At 40.7% G+C, this 17580-nt stretch overlaps 3 protein-coding genes across 4 annotated transcripts in view; all 3 read right to left on the bottom strand.

Annotated features, from left to right (window-relative positions):
• Positions 1-16568, bottom strand: part of LOC116704193 (proteinase-activated receptor 1) — a 16893-nt gene extending 325 nt beyond the window's left edge. Inside the window, exons 1-4 of one of the 2 annotated variants that reach the window (XM_032539468.1) lie at positions 16290-16568; positions 13485-14790; positions 13024-13263; positions 9845-9849 (exon numbers count right to left, since the gene is read on the bottom strand). In XM_032539468.1, coding sequence (XP_032395359.1) covers positions 13550-14790; positions 16290-16365 — 1317 coding nt within the window. In that variant the 5' untranslated portion in view covers positions 16366-16568 and the 3' untranslated portion in view covers positions 9845-9849; positions 13024-13263; positions 13485-13549. Of the gene's footprint in view, positions 1-9844; positions 9850-12107; positions 13264-13484; positions 14791-16289 lie in introns of those variants that run through there. The other variant, XM_032539467.1, reaches the window with a different exon arrangement.
• Positions 2421-4987, bottom strand: LOC116704195 (proteinase-activated receptor 2-like). Its single transcript, XM_032539470.1, has 2 exons — positions 4876-4987; positions 2421-3573 (listed from the first exon to the last, which is right to left on the bottom strand). The coding sequence occupies exons 1-2, from the start codon at positions 4949-4951 to the stop codon at positions 2516-2518; spliced, it is 1134 nt and encodes a 377-aa protein (XP_032395361.1). The 5' UTR covers positions 4952-4987; the 3' UTR covers positions 2421-2515.
• LOC116704197 (proteinase-activated receptor 2) lies at positions 7247-10264 on the bottom strand. The gene is made up of 2 exons (XM_032539471.1): positions 10008-10264; positions 7247-8722 (listed from the first exon to the last, which is right to left on the bottom strand). The coding sequence occupies exons 1-2, from the start codon at positions 10081-10083 to the stop codon at positions 7692-7694; spliced, it is 1107 nt and encodes a 368-aa protein (XP_032395362.1). The 5' UTR covers positions 10084-10264; the 3' UTR covers positions 7247-7691.
• Positions 16569-17580: the final 1012 nt, after the last annotated feature.

Below are 17580 nucleotides of genomic sequence, written 5' to 3'. Positions count from 1 at the left end.
CGAAGAATGAAACATACAGTTTAAGCCATATAAACTTAAAAAATATTTTACAATATATGAATGGTACTTCCAAAAGGTGTCAATTTAGATAGATTGTTGCAGGGCTATATGTCTTTGTGAATGTCTGTTAATAACTAATTGCCGGCATCGGGAAATGTGTATAAAGCGGTTATTGAAATATCATGCACTGTGGATGATTCTGCCATTTTTATATCTAGAACAGTAGTTTTTTTTTATTAATATCATGTTTCTATTGTGGAATAGTTCATTTCACTAGGTTTTTACGTGGGTTAGACACCGGACATCCAAATAACGCCCCAGCCCGCCAGTCTCCATGGGAAAACTCAACCCCCCCTACCTGGTGGGCCCAAATATATTTTCATCTGCTTTACCATGTCTCACCTCAATAAATAATTGTATGAACACAGATATTTGTGCATTTCCTTAAAATCCATGGAGTTACAGCCAGGTCGGGGAAGGTTGAAACAGCTGTTTCAACCTTCCCCGACATAGACATGAAATTATAGCCTGTTTTGCTTTCTATGTAAACAAGCTTTCAATAGGAAAGTCTGGGATTGTGGAGAACATTAAATGGTCTACTGAAAAAGCATGCAGTTCAATCTTTAAATGAAAAACACTCAATAATCAAAAAAATGTAACCACGAATAAAGTTTACTTTTGACCATCAAAAGCGTTTATTGGCTGTAACTCTGTGATAAAGGAAATAACAGGGAGATATTTGGCTGATAGAAGGAGGTTAACACGCTCTGTGTTTTCACCTAGGGAAGTCTGTCTATCATCATTGCAATCGGAAAAAACTGGAATGTTTCATCCGTCCCGTCTCTCCCCTACTGCAGTACATCTCCTCCTCATGATCTCAGGCTGTGTAAGTTGAGAGAGTGTTACCCAGGTGTCACTCAGTCAGGTCAGTGTCCAACATAACCTTATAACCTCTCCAAACAGAGAAGAACTTCAACTCTTTGTCTCCATGGAAGATGGAGGAGGAAGCAGTTGTATGATAAGACCGTGCTGCTCACCCCGCCAAAGGCAATAGAGAAAGTAAACACATTACACATGTTGTCTGTGCTGAGATATTAGCACATGGTTACCATTAAACATCCAACCGCCCAAACATTTCTAAATATGGTCAGTCATCCCCCTACGTTCCCTGTTACCTTAGGTGTTATATTTGTGTCAGTCTTCCCATTCTAAACAGACATTGAGAACATCTAAGATAAAGCTCAGTTAACCCTTGTGTTGTCCTCCCAGGTCAAAAACAGATATTAGCACATGGCTATCATTAAACATCCAACCGCCCAAATATTGCTAAATAAGGTCAGTCGTCCCCCTACATTAGGTTTCACATTTTTCTTCACAGGTCTTCCCATTCTAAACAGACATTGAGAACATCTACGATAAAGCCCAGTTAAATAACTCTCATGTCAACAAAGCCATAACACCAGAGTCAAGAAAAATGGAAAAAACATTTAACACAACACTGTAAAGAGATAAAAATATATAAATAAAACAAAGTCATTCAGCAGCTTGGCTTTTTCAACCACCTGTCTGGCAGTAATTCAGAGAGAATATCAAACACCAAATACAAAGTTTCCGTTCAGGGTTAGATACATTTAAAACTTTTTCAATACCCCATACAATATATTTACCTGTTTCAGAATCAAACTGTGTGACGAAAACCAGAAGGGAAGTATAATTAGTTATATATTTACGTCACCTTTTTCAGTAACTTCCCTGCAGCATAAAACAATTATTAAAAGTGGTTGCTAAAACCAACACTTGTCCATTTTAAGTAGAGGAGCTTCCTATCAGCTTCTGTAGCTGCAGTAGTGACAGTGTTTGCTAGAACTCAACAAAAAAACTATTATTCCTGCATGACAATATACTGTCACACAATCCTACTTTTGATTTATAGATAACTCCCGACAGCCTGCAATCAGAAACAAAAACATTGTAAAACTAACATTCCAACATTTTCTCATGAATGGGTTTGTATGATATCGTACAGAAACAAGCAAAAGGAAATATTCAAAGCCTTTGTAAACCTTGTACCACCTTTAAAAAACAAGTTCCATGCTGCTTGAGAATTTTAAGACCTGCAAAAGAAAGTTTAACATTCTATCTCATGCATAAATGTTTGGTTTGAAATCCTTGAGGCACATTAAAAAAACTGAAGCATTATCCATCTCAATAAAATTACAACCTGTACTAAACTATCAGACACATCAAAAAATGACCAAAGTACAAGCATTCATGTTTGAATGAAGTCAAATGAAACTACAGAAGCCTTTGATTGGGTAAAACACATTACATATTAGTTGAATTGTTAAGGATGGGTACAAAAATAATGTATTTACAAAATTAAAACAAGCAGTAACTTAGAAAGCTCAATGCTTCTCAGATGTTTTTCCTCACATGGATAAGTCACAGTAAAGAAATCCATGTTGTCTTAGGGGGAGTTTTATGATCAGGAATTAGCCTAAAAACTATTGATGCACTAACACTCAGTGCTCCGAGTGTTCCCTGAATCAGAGGTATACGTGTTGCTCTTCTTGGAGAACTTGAGAGCGCTGAAGGAGACCCTCATCCTCTCAACTGTCCTCTCACTCCTGCACAGGAAGGTGTTCTTCACATGATTCCTGAAGTCCTCGGAGATAAAGTAGTAAACAAAGGGGTCGAAGCAGCTGTTGAGACTCGCCAAACACAGTGTGGTGATATAAAATCCGTACAGGTTGTTGTCAGTCCCAACCAACAGGAGGACATAGTGCACCAGCAGCATGATATTACTGGGGGTGAAGCACACCAAAAACATCACCAGCACGGTGATGATCAAGACCACTGCTTTTCGTCGCCTCTTGGCAATATCGGGGTCCGCCATGCTGTTCTTGAGAGACTTGAGCATGTGGATATAGGATATGATGCACACAACGGTTGGCACAACAAATCCCACAATTCCCATTGTCAGGAAGTAGCCTGCAGCCATTTCCTTCTGACTGGGCCTGGTGACGTCGTGGCAGGTGTGGATTTTGAGGTTCGGGACAAAGACCTCTTGTTCATACAGGTAGAGCGGGATGGTGAGGAGCCAGACCACCACCCAGACCATGACGGAGACTGCAACAGCTACGCGGTTGTCTTTCTGCTGATGGGACAACGGATGGACCACGGCCCAGTAACGCTGAACACTTATACAGGCGATGAAGGCGATGGAGCAGTACATGTTGCCGTAGAAAAACCCCACCAGCACTTTGCACAAGCCCTCCCCGTAGATCCAGTTGTTGCCGTTGAAGTGGTACGCTATCTTTAAGGGGATCCAGATGACAAACAGCAGGTCAGCCAGAGCCAGGTTGGCCATGTAGATGGACGACGGGTGTCTTTTCTTGGTCCTGAAGAGGAACACCCAGATGGCCATGGCATTGGTGGGCAGTCCCACAGCAAACACGATGATGTAGATGATGGGGATGAAGACGGTTGTTAGATGGCTGCTCAGCACTTGACGGCCTTGGGAGTTGACCCAAACCCCTTTGTCTGTCTCTGTACCAGTGGCGCCTTGGGGGTCTGAGTCAAACAATGATATGAAAAGATATGAAAAGCAGAAGTGCAACAGGTTGACAGTTTAAGCAGGTGAATGACTTCTGTTTTATCTCTTCACATTCCTGTATAAAATCTAGTACTTCAACCTACTATTTTTGACCTACGTTAAACTGTCTTTCCTGTTTTTCTGTATAAACTCTTCTCGACTCTGGTCTCATGACTCCGTGGGCTTGGGATTTACGTAACTCGTCTTTGACTTGCTTTTTGGTGTACGTGCCGTTCTTGTGGGAGTCTGTCTGTGGGAGACGTTAAGTCTGTGATAAATCAGGTATGGTGGACAGCAGGGTGATGATTAACCTTGATTGGAATGTTTGGATGTCTCATGGTAACCACGTGTTTTGGAAGTTAGATGAGGGGTTGGACAAGTATAAAAATGCTGTGCTAATAAAGACATCTTAAATAACCCATCTCCGGCTACAGATTCTTCTTCAAAACATATTTTCTTGATATCAGCCAGCCACTACATAGTTAACGCGAAGAACAGGAACAGAAGGAGCGAATTTGAAGCAGCTGGATGTAGAGTGGCCATGAGACAAATTGACCTACATGTGAAACTCATGCTGTGGATGATTAAGTTATGCTCATTTTAACTCCTAAATATGCTGTTGGGGAGTGACATCTACAGCGTTGCATCATATTCTATGAGATCATCATAGTAAGAATCCCATTATCTCTAAAAGGCTTTCATAAAAATAGCCCTGCTTTCAGGTTTTTCATTATGCAGGTGACCCAGCAGATCCAAGAAACCTTTTAAAGACGTTATTTAACTTTTAGAAGTAGGAGAATTTTTTTCACATAGAGGAACACTTCATCCTTCACTTTTTTACATACATTTAACATCAACTCATCTGGAGATACGTGGTTGTCCCCAGACAGAGAGGGAGTGAAAATGGCCATCTGTATAATAACTAAAGCTGTCTGACAAATGTAGTGGAGTACAATATTTACCTCTGAGATGTAGTGGAATACAAGCATAAGGTACATAAAATGTACCTCTAAGGTGTGGGCTACGTAGGCTAAGTACATGTCCGTAGTTACACACTTGGACTTTAACCTGATTGTCATTTAGTTAATAAGTAATCATTTAGTCTTAAACTACTTCTTACAGACTAACGCAGCATATGAAGGCATTCAGGAACAACACATCAAACAAACACGTATGTAGTTCAGTATGACACTTCTTGGATCCTAATCTTGTCTGATTTGGATGTTTTAAGACAACAAACAACAACAGAGATAAAGAGAAATAGAAAGATGGCTCTTTACCTATATTTGTCGGCTGGCAGCTCCGCACGCAGCACAAAAGGAGGAACAGGCGAAACCAACGCATCCTCGCAGTCATGATTACAGATGGTGTGGAGGAAGGTAAAGTGAGACTACTCTGCCTGTAACCCTCTGCTCTGCCTTCTTCATATAGAGAGCCAAAGTCCCGCCCCTTCCATCTGTCTCCATGGAACCTATCTCCAGAAATGAATGGTGGTCAATGGGGAAAGACAAACTATTTTCTGGTACCAATCAACTTGTGCCTTGGATTACACATATGATGTTTTTCAAAATAAATAATCTTTTATATGTCAAGAATGTCACAGTTTGTCGCAAGATAGTTAAATAAAATGCTATGGGATAATACGGAATTAGACGGACTACTCACCACATTTTCCCTCCACTCCCTTCGTAAAGCTTGACAAGGAGACAGCCATATTTCTCTGGTGATGTATATTGTTTCAGACGAGAGATGTAGTTCACTAAGCCATCTCACACAAAGCCTATGTTCAACTTCTTTACATCAAACCGCTTATCTCTTGATGTGTAAAATCATCTTTTAAGTTTACACAGATCATTTGTGAAATACATGGCACGATTTGAACCGGACCAAAAAAATGTATAATCTCTCATTGACTCCAGTTCATATTTTTTCAAAAGATAGGTCCCATGGACCGGAAGTAGAAGGGCGTCACTTGGGCTCTCTATAGCCGGTTTTAGCGCCTGCGTGGTCTCGTTAAGCCAGACCCTCCTCCAAAGCATGCTGAAGGAGGTTCTGGCTTATGGAAATAAAATGCATTTCTTTACTTTTTGTTTTATTAATACAATTATATTCCTTTTCTTTCTATGGTCTGGCTACTCCACATAGCATTCGAGATGGGAGGAAAACGTGCTGTGGTTTAATGGCATTTCTTCAAACCAGTCAGAATCATCATGGGCGGCGCTAAACTCTGCACAGAGTCGCTGAGAAAACTCAGATTTGACGGATTGTCTAGCTAGGTGTCTCAATTTACCCTAAGGTCAACAGTTGTCCTCGTTAATCCACTGAATTTAAAATTCCAACGCAAACCCAGAAGTGGAACGTGAGGGATATAAAGTAGGAATTTTGTGTTTTTTTGCCCTCAACATCTCCTTTCAGGTAGTGCAGCAATGGTTATGTTTAGGGTTAGCTGCCTGGAAGGCGACGTTGGTGACAATAAAACGTCGAGGTCTAGACTAACGCCCGCGTGATGTCACCCCAGTTTTGTGACCTTGCGTAGCCAACCGAGACGCTCCTCCGCATGCACGTCTCACAGGTTGATGTCAAAAGTAGACTCCTTCATACCGCCAGTGATAAAACTACATCACAGTGAAAAGAGGCAAAAATAACTGGTGCAGTCACTGACGTTCAGCCCAATTCATATTATTATACTAGTAAACAACCCCTGGGGCTTGTTCAACCACTACAAAAAGTAGCAAAATGTTTATTTCAACAGAAACAGTGGTGTTGAACACACCGCTATGTGCACTACCTTCTTTTTTATTTCAAGTTTAGATAGGTCTACACGTTGGTGATCATTTGGGGAAATATCTGACACACCCATACCCTGGAAATCCAGAGTCCTCGCGAGAGCACAATTTGAATTTGCTCAGCGAGTTACTCTGGCATTGAGTAATGCTGCTCATTAACTATGCCCTTGTAGCCGAGCTGCACCAATCACATCGGTGTATCTGATGTAGGCGGGGCCAGAGGCGAGTTGAACAGAGGACAGTCTAATCTACCAGTTTGCTCCGCTGGTAGCTAAGCGTATGGGGCTCTGGATACGTCACCCCGTGGAATGAAGTGATTGGTCGTAGTGTTATCCAATTACGTGCAGTGAGATTTTCAAATGCACGCTTGGTGCCGCCCCTGGAGATGGGGGACTTTCATTACTCGATGCCAGACCCTTAATCTTTCGGATTTGGGTCTCAGGCTAGAAAGCAAATGTACCTCAAAGCTCGTTGCACTCATGTTGAACATTGCCCTTCAGCTTCTTAAAAGGTCTGTGGCTTTCATTAATGGACCGTCGATGCTGATTAAATGCGTGAATGCCGATTTAGCAGCATTCACACAATAACAGTATTGTTATCGTATTCTTTAGTCTTCTACTTCCTTTGGTCGCCTTTAACTTAGATTATGTGCAGCTACAAAAACCATTCACATAGCTAAATGTTCAGCTCTTTGAGCAAATGATGGGACTTCACCTTTTTTTTTTATCTATATTTTTTAAATTGTTAGGCAAAACAAAGTATTCAAGACTTTTGAAAATTAAATTTAAACTTTTATAAGCCACCAATGACATCTTTTAAGAAACACGTTCAAAGCTTTTCAAGACTTTAAGACCTGCAGACAATGTGAAGGAGGAAAGTTGTACATTTACTTTTATTGAGAAACTTTAAAATGTATTTATACAACTTGTAATGTGGGGATACAACTTGTAAAGACGGCTATTTTGAAAATGAACAAGATATAAATATTATCTAGCGTGCATCACTCAACATGCTAAATGTTCGGTATGATTCATCAATAAAAATAACAGTATGCACTAAATGATCAGACACATTAAAACAGTTCAAGAGTACAATTATTTATGTTCCGCCTTAAATCAAATGGAACAGAAGAAGACTACATTGAGTAAAGTGCATTAAATATCAGTTGAATTCACAGGGGTGTTTACAAAAAAAATGTCTTTGAAGAAAGCAGTAACTTAGACAGCTTAAAGCTTTTCAGAGGTATTTAGCACAGATGACTCCCCAAAGTTCCCAAAGTTATTTTAGGGGGAGTTAATGACAATGATGCACTAGCACTCAGTGCTCCGAGTGTTCCCTGAATCAGACGTGTACGTGTTGCTCTTCTTGGAGACCTTGAGAGCGCTGAAGGAGACCCTCATCCTCTCAACTGTCCTCTCACTCCTGCACAGGAAGGTGTTCTTCACATGATTCCTGAAGTCCTCGGAGATGAAGTAGTAAACAAAGGGGTCGAAGCAGCTGTTGAGACTCGCCAAACACAGGGTGGTGATATAAAATCCGTACAGGTTGTTGTCAGTCCCAACCAACAGGAGGGTGGAGTGCACCAGCAGCATGATGTACTGGGGGTGAAGACACAAAAACATCACCAGCACGGTGATGATCAAGACCACTGCTTTTCGTCGCCTCTTGGCAATCGGGGTGCCATGGTTCTTGAGAGACTTGAGCATGAGGATATAGGATATGATGCACACGCCGGTTGGCAAACAAATCCCACAATTCCCATTGTCAGGAAGTAGCCTGGCCATTTCCTTCTGACGGCTGGTGACGTCGTGGAGGTGTGGATTTTGAGGTTCGGGACAAAGACCTTTGTCATACAGGTAGAGCGGGATTGTGAGGACCCGACACACCCAGACCATGACGGAGACGGCACAGCTACGCGGGTGTCTTTCTGCTGATGGGACACGGATGGACCACGGCCCAGTAACGCTGAACAATCTATACGGCGATGAAGGGATGGAGCAGTCATGTTGCCGTAGAAAAACCCACCAGCACTTTGCACAAGCACTCCCGTAGATCCAGTTGTTGCCGTTGAAGTGGTACGCTATCTTTAAGGGGATCCAGATGACAAACAGCAGGTCAGCCAGAGCCAGGTTGGCCATGTAGATGGACGACGGGTGTCTTTTCTTGGTCCTGAAGAGGAACACCCAGATGGCCATGGCATTGGTGGGCAGTCCCACAGCAAACACGATGATGTAGATGATGGGGATGAAGACGGTTGTTAGATGGCTGCTCAGCACTTGACTGACTTGGGAGTTGACCCACACCCCTTCGTCTGTCTCTTGACCAGTCCAACCTCTGTTTTCTGAGTCAAACAATGATATGAAAACATATGAAAAGCAGAAGTGCAACAGGTTGACAGTTTAAGCAGGTGAATGACTTCCGTTTTATCTCTTCACATTCCTGTATAAAATCTAGTACTTCAACCCACTATTTTCAACCTACGTTAAACTGTCTTTCCTGTTTTCCTAGAATGGTCTTATTTCTCTTGTGCTAATAAAAGACATCTTAAATAACTCATCTCCGGCTACAAGATTCTTCAGAAACTATTTTCTTGATATCGGCCAGCCACTACATAGTTAACGCAAAGAACAGGAACAGAAGGAGCGAATTTGAAGCAGCTGGATGTAGAGTGGCCATGAGACAAATTGACCTACATGTGAAACTCATGCTGTGGATGATTAAGTTATGCTCATTTTAACTCCTAAATATGCTGTTGGGGAGTGACATCTACAGCATTGCATCATATTCTATGAGGTCATCATAGGTGTGTAGCGTCGCTGTCCTGTGAGAAACACATTATCTCTAAAAAGCTTTCATAAAAACAGCCCTGCTTTCAGGTTTTTCATGATGCAGGGGACCCAGCTGACCCAAGAGACTTTTAAAAGATGTTATTTAGCTTTGGGTAGAGAATTTTCTCAACACATAAAGCAACACTTTACCTTTCACTTTAATCACAAACATTTAACATCAACTCATCTGGAGATACGTGGTTGTCCCCAGACAGAGAGGGAGTGAAAATGGCCATCTGGATAATAACTAAAGCTGTCTGACAAATGTCATGGAGTACAATATTTACCTCTGAGATGTAGTGGAATACAAGCATAAAGTACATAAAATGTTCCTCTAAAAAAAAGGTGTCGGCTATGTAGGCGGAGTACATGTCCGTAGTTACACACTTGGACTTTAACCATCTTATTAACTGATTGTCTGATTGACAGTGACTCACTTTACATATATCATCATTTATATTTCTTTATTTACAGACTCAAGGTCCAGCTAAAAGTCATTACAAGAGTGGTACAAACCGAACACAAACATAAATACATATAGACAAACTGACTCCCAAAAATATCATAAAAGAGTCACACATACATACAAACAGCAATGCCCAATAATTAAAACAGGTCATTTAGTGTTATCAAACTACTTCTGACAGACTAACACAGTAAATGAAGACAATCAGGACCAACACCTCAAACAAGCATGGTCCATATTTGATGTATGTAGTTCAGTATAACACTTTTTCAATCCTAATCTTGTCTGATTTAAAGGTTTTAAGACAACAGAAACAACAGATGGCTCTTTACCTATGATCAGGCAGTGGCAGGTCCGCGCGCAGCACCACAGGAGGAGCAGGTGAAGCCATCGCGTCCGCGGAACCATGACTGCAGCAAGTAACTAGCGTCCGCAGGTGTGTCTGGCTCCGTCTGTCTCTCTGGGTCTTACCTGCTGGGACTTCTTCACACAGCCGCTTTTAACACCTACGTGACGTCACCAGTCTCGTGACCACCCGTAGCCAACCGAGACACGCCTCACAGGTTGATGTCGGAAGAACGATGACTTTTTTTTTTTAACCCCTCATGTTGTCCTCGGGTCAGATTGACCTGTTTTCCTATATCAGTATTCTTTTTAATTTCCCAAAATAACATGATTGATTCCACACAACGCTCTCTGGCAAGTACACATCTCTACTTTCATTCATTCATTTTGGGGCGTCTTATTTAATTTTATAGTATTTGAAAAAAAAAAATTGAAGTGGTTTTGAAATAGTATTGAGGAAAAGTTGACATATTCCAGTCTGTGATTATCCATCAACATCCATTCCTTTAATTTTAGTCTCAATAATTCCTAATTTCTGCTTTTCTAACTCAAACATGAGGTATAATTTCCTATAAATGAGGTTTATTGGCCATAAATTCCAAAAAATAACTGGAAACTAAAGTGTGACAAACATTGAACAAAGCATAAAAAATGATGAAATAAGGGACAAAAACGTAAGAAAAAGTTAAAAAAAATCGAGAGAGAAAAAAAAGCCTCAGCAAAAGTGTTTATTTTCAATTTTGACAGGAAGACAACACGAGGGTTAAAGATTCTGATCAAACATCCAACAAGGCATATTGCAAACATATTCAGTCAATTCTACAACATGAATTAAACATGGAGTACAACATTGATACAATTTCCAAAAAAAACAAAAAAACAAAAATAAATAAAGGGAAAAGAGACCAAGGGACCCAGCAGTAGACACTAAGGAATGAGTTTGCATGAGTATTCATGAAAAACTAGAAAAACTTTTTTTGTTTTGCAACATTTCAGGGATTGGAATTATATCATTTAGAAAGGCATTAATGACAGGGGATGTGTTAAGAAATCAACATTTGCATATGAAATATTTTGCCATTAAAATCAGATTATTCACTCCAAACTCCGTTGTTCTGTTCTCTATTTGAGAACATTTTTTTTATCTATTTTTATGTATCATACATGATCCAGTACTGGAAAGCATCCCAGCAGGTCTGGGTTACACTAATAATTAATTTAATTTGTAATTTATACTGTTTATTGATCTCCAGTCGGTAAATTACAATTCACACTGTTTGTTAGTAATCACTACACACAGGTCTGAAATACACACACATGCTCAGACCTGTACATGCACAAATGGAGAGATGTCAGAGTGAGTGGGCTGCCAGCTGGACCAGCGCCCTGAGCGGCTGGGGGGGGGGGTACGGTGCCTTGCTCAAGGGCACCTGGCAGTGCTTAGGAGGTGAAGTGGCATCTCTCCAGCTACCGATCTATACTCCGTACTTTTGGTCCATACGAACTCATGCAGAACAAAAGCTTCTTCACACCTGTACATGTGGGTGCGTGTGCTATGTGATATGTTATATTAAGTGCAATACTTCATAGTTTAGTAACTATATATTGCCCAAATAGACAAGTATTGCTTCACTGCTTCAGTTTGTCTAAACTGGTTCAAGTCCAGCCGGGGTCCTTTGTTGCATATCATCTATATTTCATATACTAAAGGAATAAAAGGCTAAAACATATATATGTATTTAGTTGCCATTGGCTATCTGTCCCCATTGCTGCTGCTGTTTGTGCAGAACAAATGAGAGGCAAGGCAAGCCAGCTGGATTTGCATTTTAGCAACAAGGCCATTCAAAGTGCTTTTCAATTCAAATGACAATAGCAAAACCCTTTTTCTTCTGAGCTTATTGAAACCCAGTGTAAGTGGCATGTTTAATGAAGGTGGCAAAGTACAGAAAAGACCACAAAACATCATTATTTCACCAAATAAGGAAATACTTCACATTTTCTAAGTTTTATGTATCGTGCATGAACAAATAAATACTGTATATTCCTTTTGTCCGGCTGACGGAGATAATCAACCCAACAGTATTTTCCACTTTCAAGTTCTAGCCTCTCATATGTGAGGATTTGCGGCTTTTCCCTGGTTTATATCAAATTGAAAAGCATCCCTATATTCACGTTGATTGAACATCTTTTGGTTTTGGATTGTTGGTCAGACAAAACGTGACATTTAAAGACGGCCTCTCAGGAATGGTGACGGGCAATCTTAACAGACTGAACGATTAGTTCAACAACACTTGTCAAAGAAAGATTTAAAAGTATTTATTCAGTCAGTGGTTCCTTAACTGAAAGAGAGGCGGATCAGGGACCCCCTTGCTACATGTATTGTATAAAATGAAATTGCATATTAAACTGGGCCTACAATAACATGTAGGGCAGCCTAAAGCCTTTATACTTTTTTTCTCATAAAATAAGCTTTTAAAATACTAATTGTTGGCATGATCTTTTAATGTTACGCATACATGTGGCACATGTACTACTAACAGTATAGTAGCGCTATAAGAGAAGAGAAAAGAATCTCGACAATGGTGTACAAAAGTCTTACAAAAGTACTTCACCTTTCCAACCAGCAGAGAGTGGCATGGAACAAACTATGCCCCATGATGTTCACTGGTTGATTTAAAAACACTGTCTCAAGGATAAGAGGACATATTTATTCAAAGACTAAAAGTGGTTAAAAAAATTGTGGTGAATATCAATTTTGTAAAGTACAAAGTAAGACGAAGACAAAGTAAGTATTAACTGTAAAACACAAGTGCTTAAAATATCAGCTTCTTAGGAATATTATATTTAAAAAAAAAAATACAAAAACACAAGTATGTTTCATACGTTTCCTTCTATTAAATGAAATACTTGCAGCTCATAAACTCACAAGCTCCTACGCATTCAGTGCATACAATAAAAGCATTTCAAAGTAGGAAATGTTCAGCAGAATTAACCTGGACATACATCTAATCTCTAAAACCTTCCTTTTTACTTCATTAAATCGCTCGACCGGCATGGCTGTCATTGCGCATGGGATGTTATGAAACCATGACTTTTGGGTATTTCTGTTGGCATGATAGCTTCAGTTGTCTTCCCTTCATTCCAATCACAAAAGAAAATACAGGTGACTCAAGCCTGCAGATTAACTTTGTGCTCTTTGTCGTGCCTTCCCATTCGTAATAAAATATTACTGCTGTTTCATAACTTTTAAAAGGTGCCCTGCCACACAAAACAGTTTTTACTTGCATTTTTTGAAATATGTTAGGTCCACAAATCAAGCTAAGTCTTCATACGGGCTTTCTACAGCACACTAGAATGGCTTGAAACCAGGTAACCAAGGTATTTGTTCCACAACAAATGTTACAGAGTCCATGGTAGAACTTCAGGCATTACCACAAAGTCATGAAATACGTGGGGCTGGGCTCCTTTAAAATCACAGGTAGGAGTCAGTTAAAGTCACTCTGATGCATGTCTGCTCAGTGCCAGTGGGTCAGACCAGCAGCTTCTTGTATTGGCTGTTGAGGCTCTCTTGGAAAGAGTCAATTTTTGTGTTTTGAGTGTTTATTTGGGAGCTTTCTGTAGGTCTGGGTTTCACAATTGTTCCTCTGCTGGATTGGCGTGAATTAGATGACGAGTGACTGTTGCAGCTGTTCTCTGTGATCTTCTGACACCTCAACACGCGGGATAGTTCTCTCTGGCATTGGGACGACCCAAAGTAGTAGACCAGAGGATCCAGCAGGCAGTTTAGGCTTCCCAAACACACAAAGACCAGATAGACTGCGTAGGAGCCATCGGGGGCGGCCCGGCTCTGCTGGACTCCCTCGTTGAACTGCAGGTAGTGCGCCAGAAGCAGACAGTTGGTGGGCAGGAAACACAGCAGGAACATCACCAGCACGGTCAAAGCGATCACCACTGCTCTGGTTCTCCTGCGCGAGCGTCCTGGAACCCCGCGCGGGACTCTGCTCAGCGACCAGATGACCCACACGTAGGACACCACTGTGACGAGCAGCGGCAGGACGAAGAGGGCGCAGCAGAGCGCGATGAAGTAGATCCTGTAGTGCCCGATGAGGTCATCCGAGCGCTGGACATCGTGGCAGGTGGTGATGTCCAACTGTCTCAGGTAGAAGGTCTGGTTGGAGAGGACGAGCGGCACCGAACCGGCGAAGGACAGCGTCCACATGGCTGCGCATGCTATGTACGACCTCTGCGGCCTCCTCCAAGCCAGGGATTTGATTGGATAGACTACAGCAAGAAGCCGATCCACGCTGATGCAGCCTATGAGGAGAATAGAGCAATACATGTTCCAGTAAAAAGCCGCAGTGACAACGCGGCACGCGAGCGCTCCGAATATCCAGTTGTTGCCGCCAAAGTGGTAGGCGATCTTGAAAGGGAGCAGCACGGCAAAGAGCAGGTCAGCACAGGCCAGGTTCAGCATGTAGATGGCCGCCGGCTTCTTAGGACGGATCCTCCGAGCGAAGGCCAGCACGGCGCAGACGTTGATCGGAACACTGAACAGGCAGACCAGCGTGTAGAAGGAAGGTATGAGGACGGTGGACACAGGGCCCGTCAGGAACAGCAGCGCCTCCTCGGAGATTTCCTTGGTTACGTTACGCACCGGCGCACCTGTGGAGCTATTCAATTTGGCGACGCCATCATCTGGTGCATCCAGGGTTACGGGATCGGCTGAAGGGTCGAAAAAACTGAAGGTCCTCCCCCGTGCACGTTGTGTGCCTGGAGAGAGAAAGAAATGTGTTGGGTTGAAATACTGTTAAATCAGGTTATTTTTATTCATATTAAAGAACTGAAACAATCAGTTTAATCAACAGAAAAATACACAACTATTGTTTTTGCTAATCTTTTAGTTTTTTTCTTTTTTAAACTAAAATGCCCAAAAATTAAGCCAATTTCAGATTTTCAAATGTCAATATTAGCTGTTAATTAATCGAGGAGATGAGCCTAACAATAGAAACAAGTGGGTGTTGCAGCCTTTAATCAATTAGCCCATGGATAGAAATTGGTTTTAGTCATATTTCAAGCAAAAATGGGTTTAACAGAAAAGACAAATATTCTCTAATATCCTCTAATAAGGGGATTTCTTGTTTTTTTGGGGGTTGTGGACTTTAGGTCAATCAAAACAAGGTCTTCAATGACGTCACATTTGGGCTCTGGGCAGTTGTACAACATGTATTTCAACATCTAATGATATAATCAAAATCCACGAATCAAACAGATCATGAAAAATAACACTTATTTGCGTACCTCTGCTAATACATCCTACTACATTACAGGGCTACAACTGGCTATTTGCCAGTCATAACCTTTGCCTATTATATCAATTCCTTTCCAACATTCAAGGCGACGTCATCAAATGCTGAACACATCCCCAAAACGTCCAAAAACCCCAAACCCAAAATGTATTATTCATTATTCCAACAGAAGAGCAACTCATTCTCATATGTAAGAAGTTTGACTCAGAGACTGTTTGACCATAGTAAACTATTTCGGATTTATCATCAAAGTGAGTCGCTGATTAACATTCTGCCGATCAAATATAATAAATGTTTTAAAAATCATATCAAATGATAAGCTACATTTTCTACCATTGTATTTCTGTACAAAGTTATGCAACAAATTTGTGATGGGATCCCTTTAAAATACCCTATTTAACTAGCCTAGTAGTTGCTTTAACCCTCATGTTGTCCTCGGGTCAAATTGACCCGTTTTCCTATAGCAATGTTCTTTTTTATTACCCAAAATAACATGACTTATTCCACACAACGTTCCTTGGCAAGTACAAATCTCTACTTTCATTCATTTTGGGGTGTGAGTTGTTTTGAAGTATTGAGTAAAAGTTGACATATTCCAGTCTGTGATTATCCATCAACGTACATTCCTTTAATTTTAGTCTCAATAATTCCTAATTTCTGCTTTTCCTACTCACACATTAGATGTAATTTCCTATAAATGAGGTTTATTGACCTGACCATATATTCCAAAAATAATTGTAGCCTAGGCTACAACTAAAGTTAATAAGTTGTTAAAACGTCAAAAAGTGACAAACATTGGAAAAAAAAGGTACAAAAATGTATGAAAAGGTTAAAAACATTGATGACAAGCGTCAATAAAAGTGTTAATTTTCAATTTTGACAAGAGGACAACACAAGGGTTAGCGTCAGTAGAAACCACAGACCGTTACGGTCTATGGTAGAAACTGGCTGAAGTCTAGTTACCGTTGGTGCCTCTACCCGAGGCAGCGCGCGCACACACCAGCACCAACAGCAACGTTTTCGGACCCGCTGAAAACATGTCGCCGCCGAAACACGCACTCACGAAGAAGAAGAAAATAAAAGGAGAGAGAACGTTAATATGTCGATTATCAGGCCTTTTCCGTTCCCCGTGTTTCTCGTGCCTCCTCCAGGTTCTTTCTGCTGCTCGTCCAGAGAATGTAATGTAATGTTTTGTTCCCGCCCACACAGTCCGGTAGGTCCGGAACGCCCCGGTCCACTAATCAACTGCAGACCGCTCACACACACACGCATTCCTATCGGGTGATATCACCTTTCCTGTCACCCAGCAGCGACCCATCCAACCAGTAGCAGCTCTGGATGAAACTGGAGAGCTTGCTTTCTGACTAATTTGACATAATGACATTTATGTTGTGTAATCTTTTTATTTTTACATGTAAGGATTATTGTTTGTATTGCTTCGTGAGTCTTCATAAGTATCTTCATGTGCTATTACTGTTCTCTGTAGACTGCGTTTTGTCAAAAAACAAATAAATACATAAATAAATAAAAAGTAAGTGCTCTGAATGCTGAATGAACCAAACAAGTTCCTGAAAAAAACATTTAATTCCTCTTCATCACTTTTAATCTGAAAGTGACACATAACCCTTTCTGTATAAGTAATGTATTGACTTAATATTGTGTTGTATTGCCTTTTATTATAATAGAAATTGTATTAATAAAACAAAAAGTAAGTAAATATGCATTTACTATTGCCCAGCATTCTTTTTAAAACAAAAGTTCTGACACAAAAGCAACAAAACAGAAATAACATCAACAAAAAGCATCGGTTCAGAAAAGAAAAAGAAAAAAATTTAAATTTAAAAAAATCCGGGGAGCAATCAATTCAGTCATGCAATGCCACATGGCATGTTACCTCGTAGCATACCATGTGGAAACATTAAATCCATAACTGTTCTCAGGCACTTTACCAAAGTTATGCCTTAAGGTAATAAGAATATTTTTATATCGTGGAGGCCGACACCGAAGAACCATGGTCCCTGCCATTTGTCTTTGTTAGAAGATAAGCAACGTTTACATGTAGAGGTGTTAGAAGTGTGGTCAGTTGCATCAGGACCCTCCAGCTGGGCTCTGTCTGGGGTTGGACTTTAAACTGAAACAGTTAATTAAGTAGCAGTTCAATAGAAGAGAAAACTACAACACAGCAATGTGAATAGTTTGGTATTAAAATTCCGGTTGAAAACTGTATGCAATTGCTGGTGTTTAGACTGGTAAA

The sequence above is a fragment of the Etheostoma spectabile genome, chromosome 16 (assembly GCF_008692095.1).
Source record: "Etheostoma spectabile isolate EspeVRDwgs_2016 chromosome 16, UIUC_Espe_1.0, whole genome shotgun sequence".
NCBI lineage: Eukaryota > Metazoa > Chordata > Actinopteri > Perciformes > Percidae > Etheostoma > Etheostoma spectabile.
The sequence above is the reverse complement of the archived record's forward strand: the minus strand, read 5'-3'. Positions and strand labels throughout refer to the sequence as shown.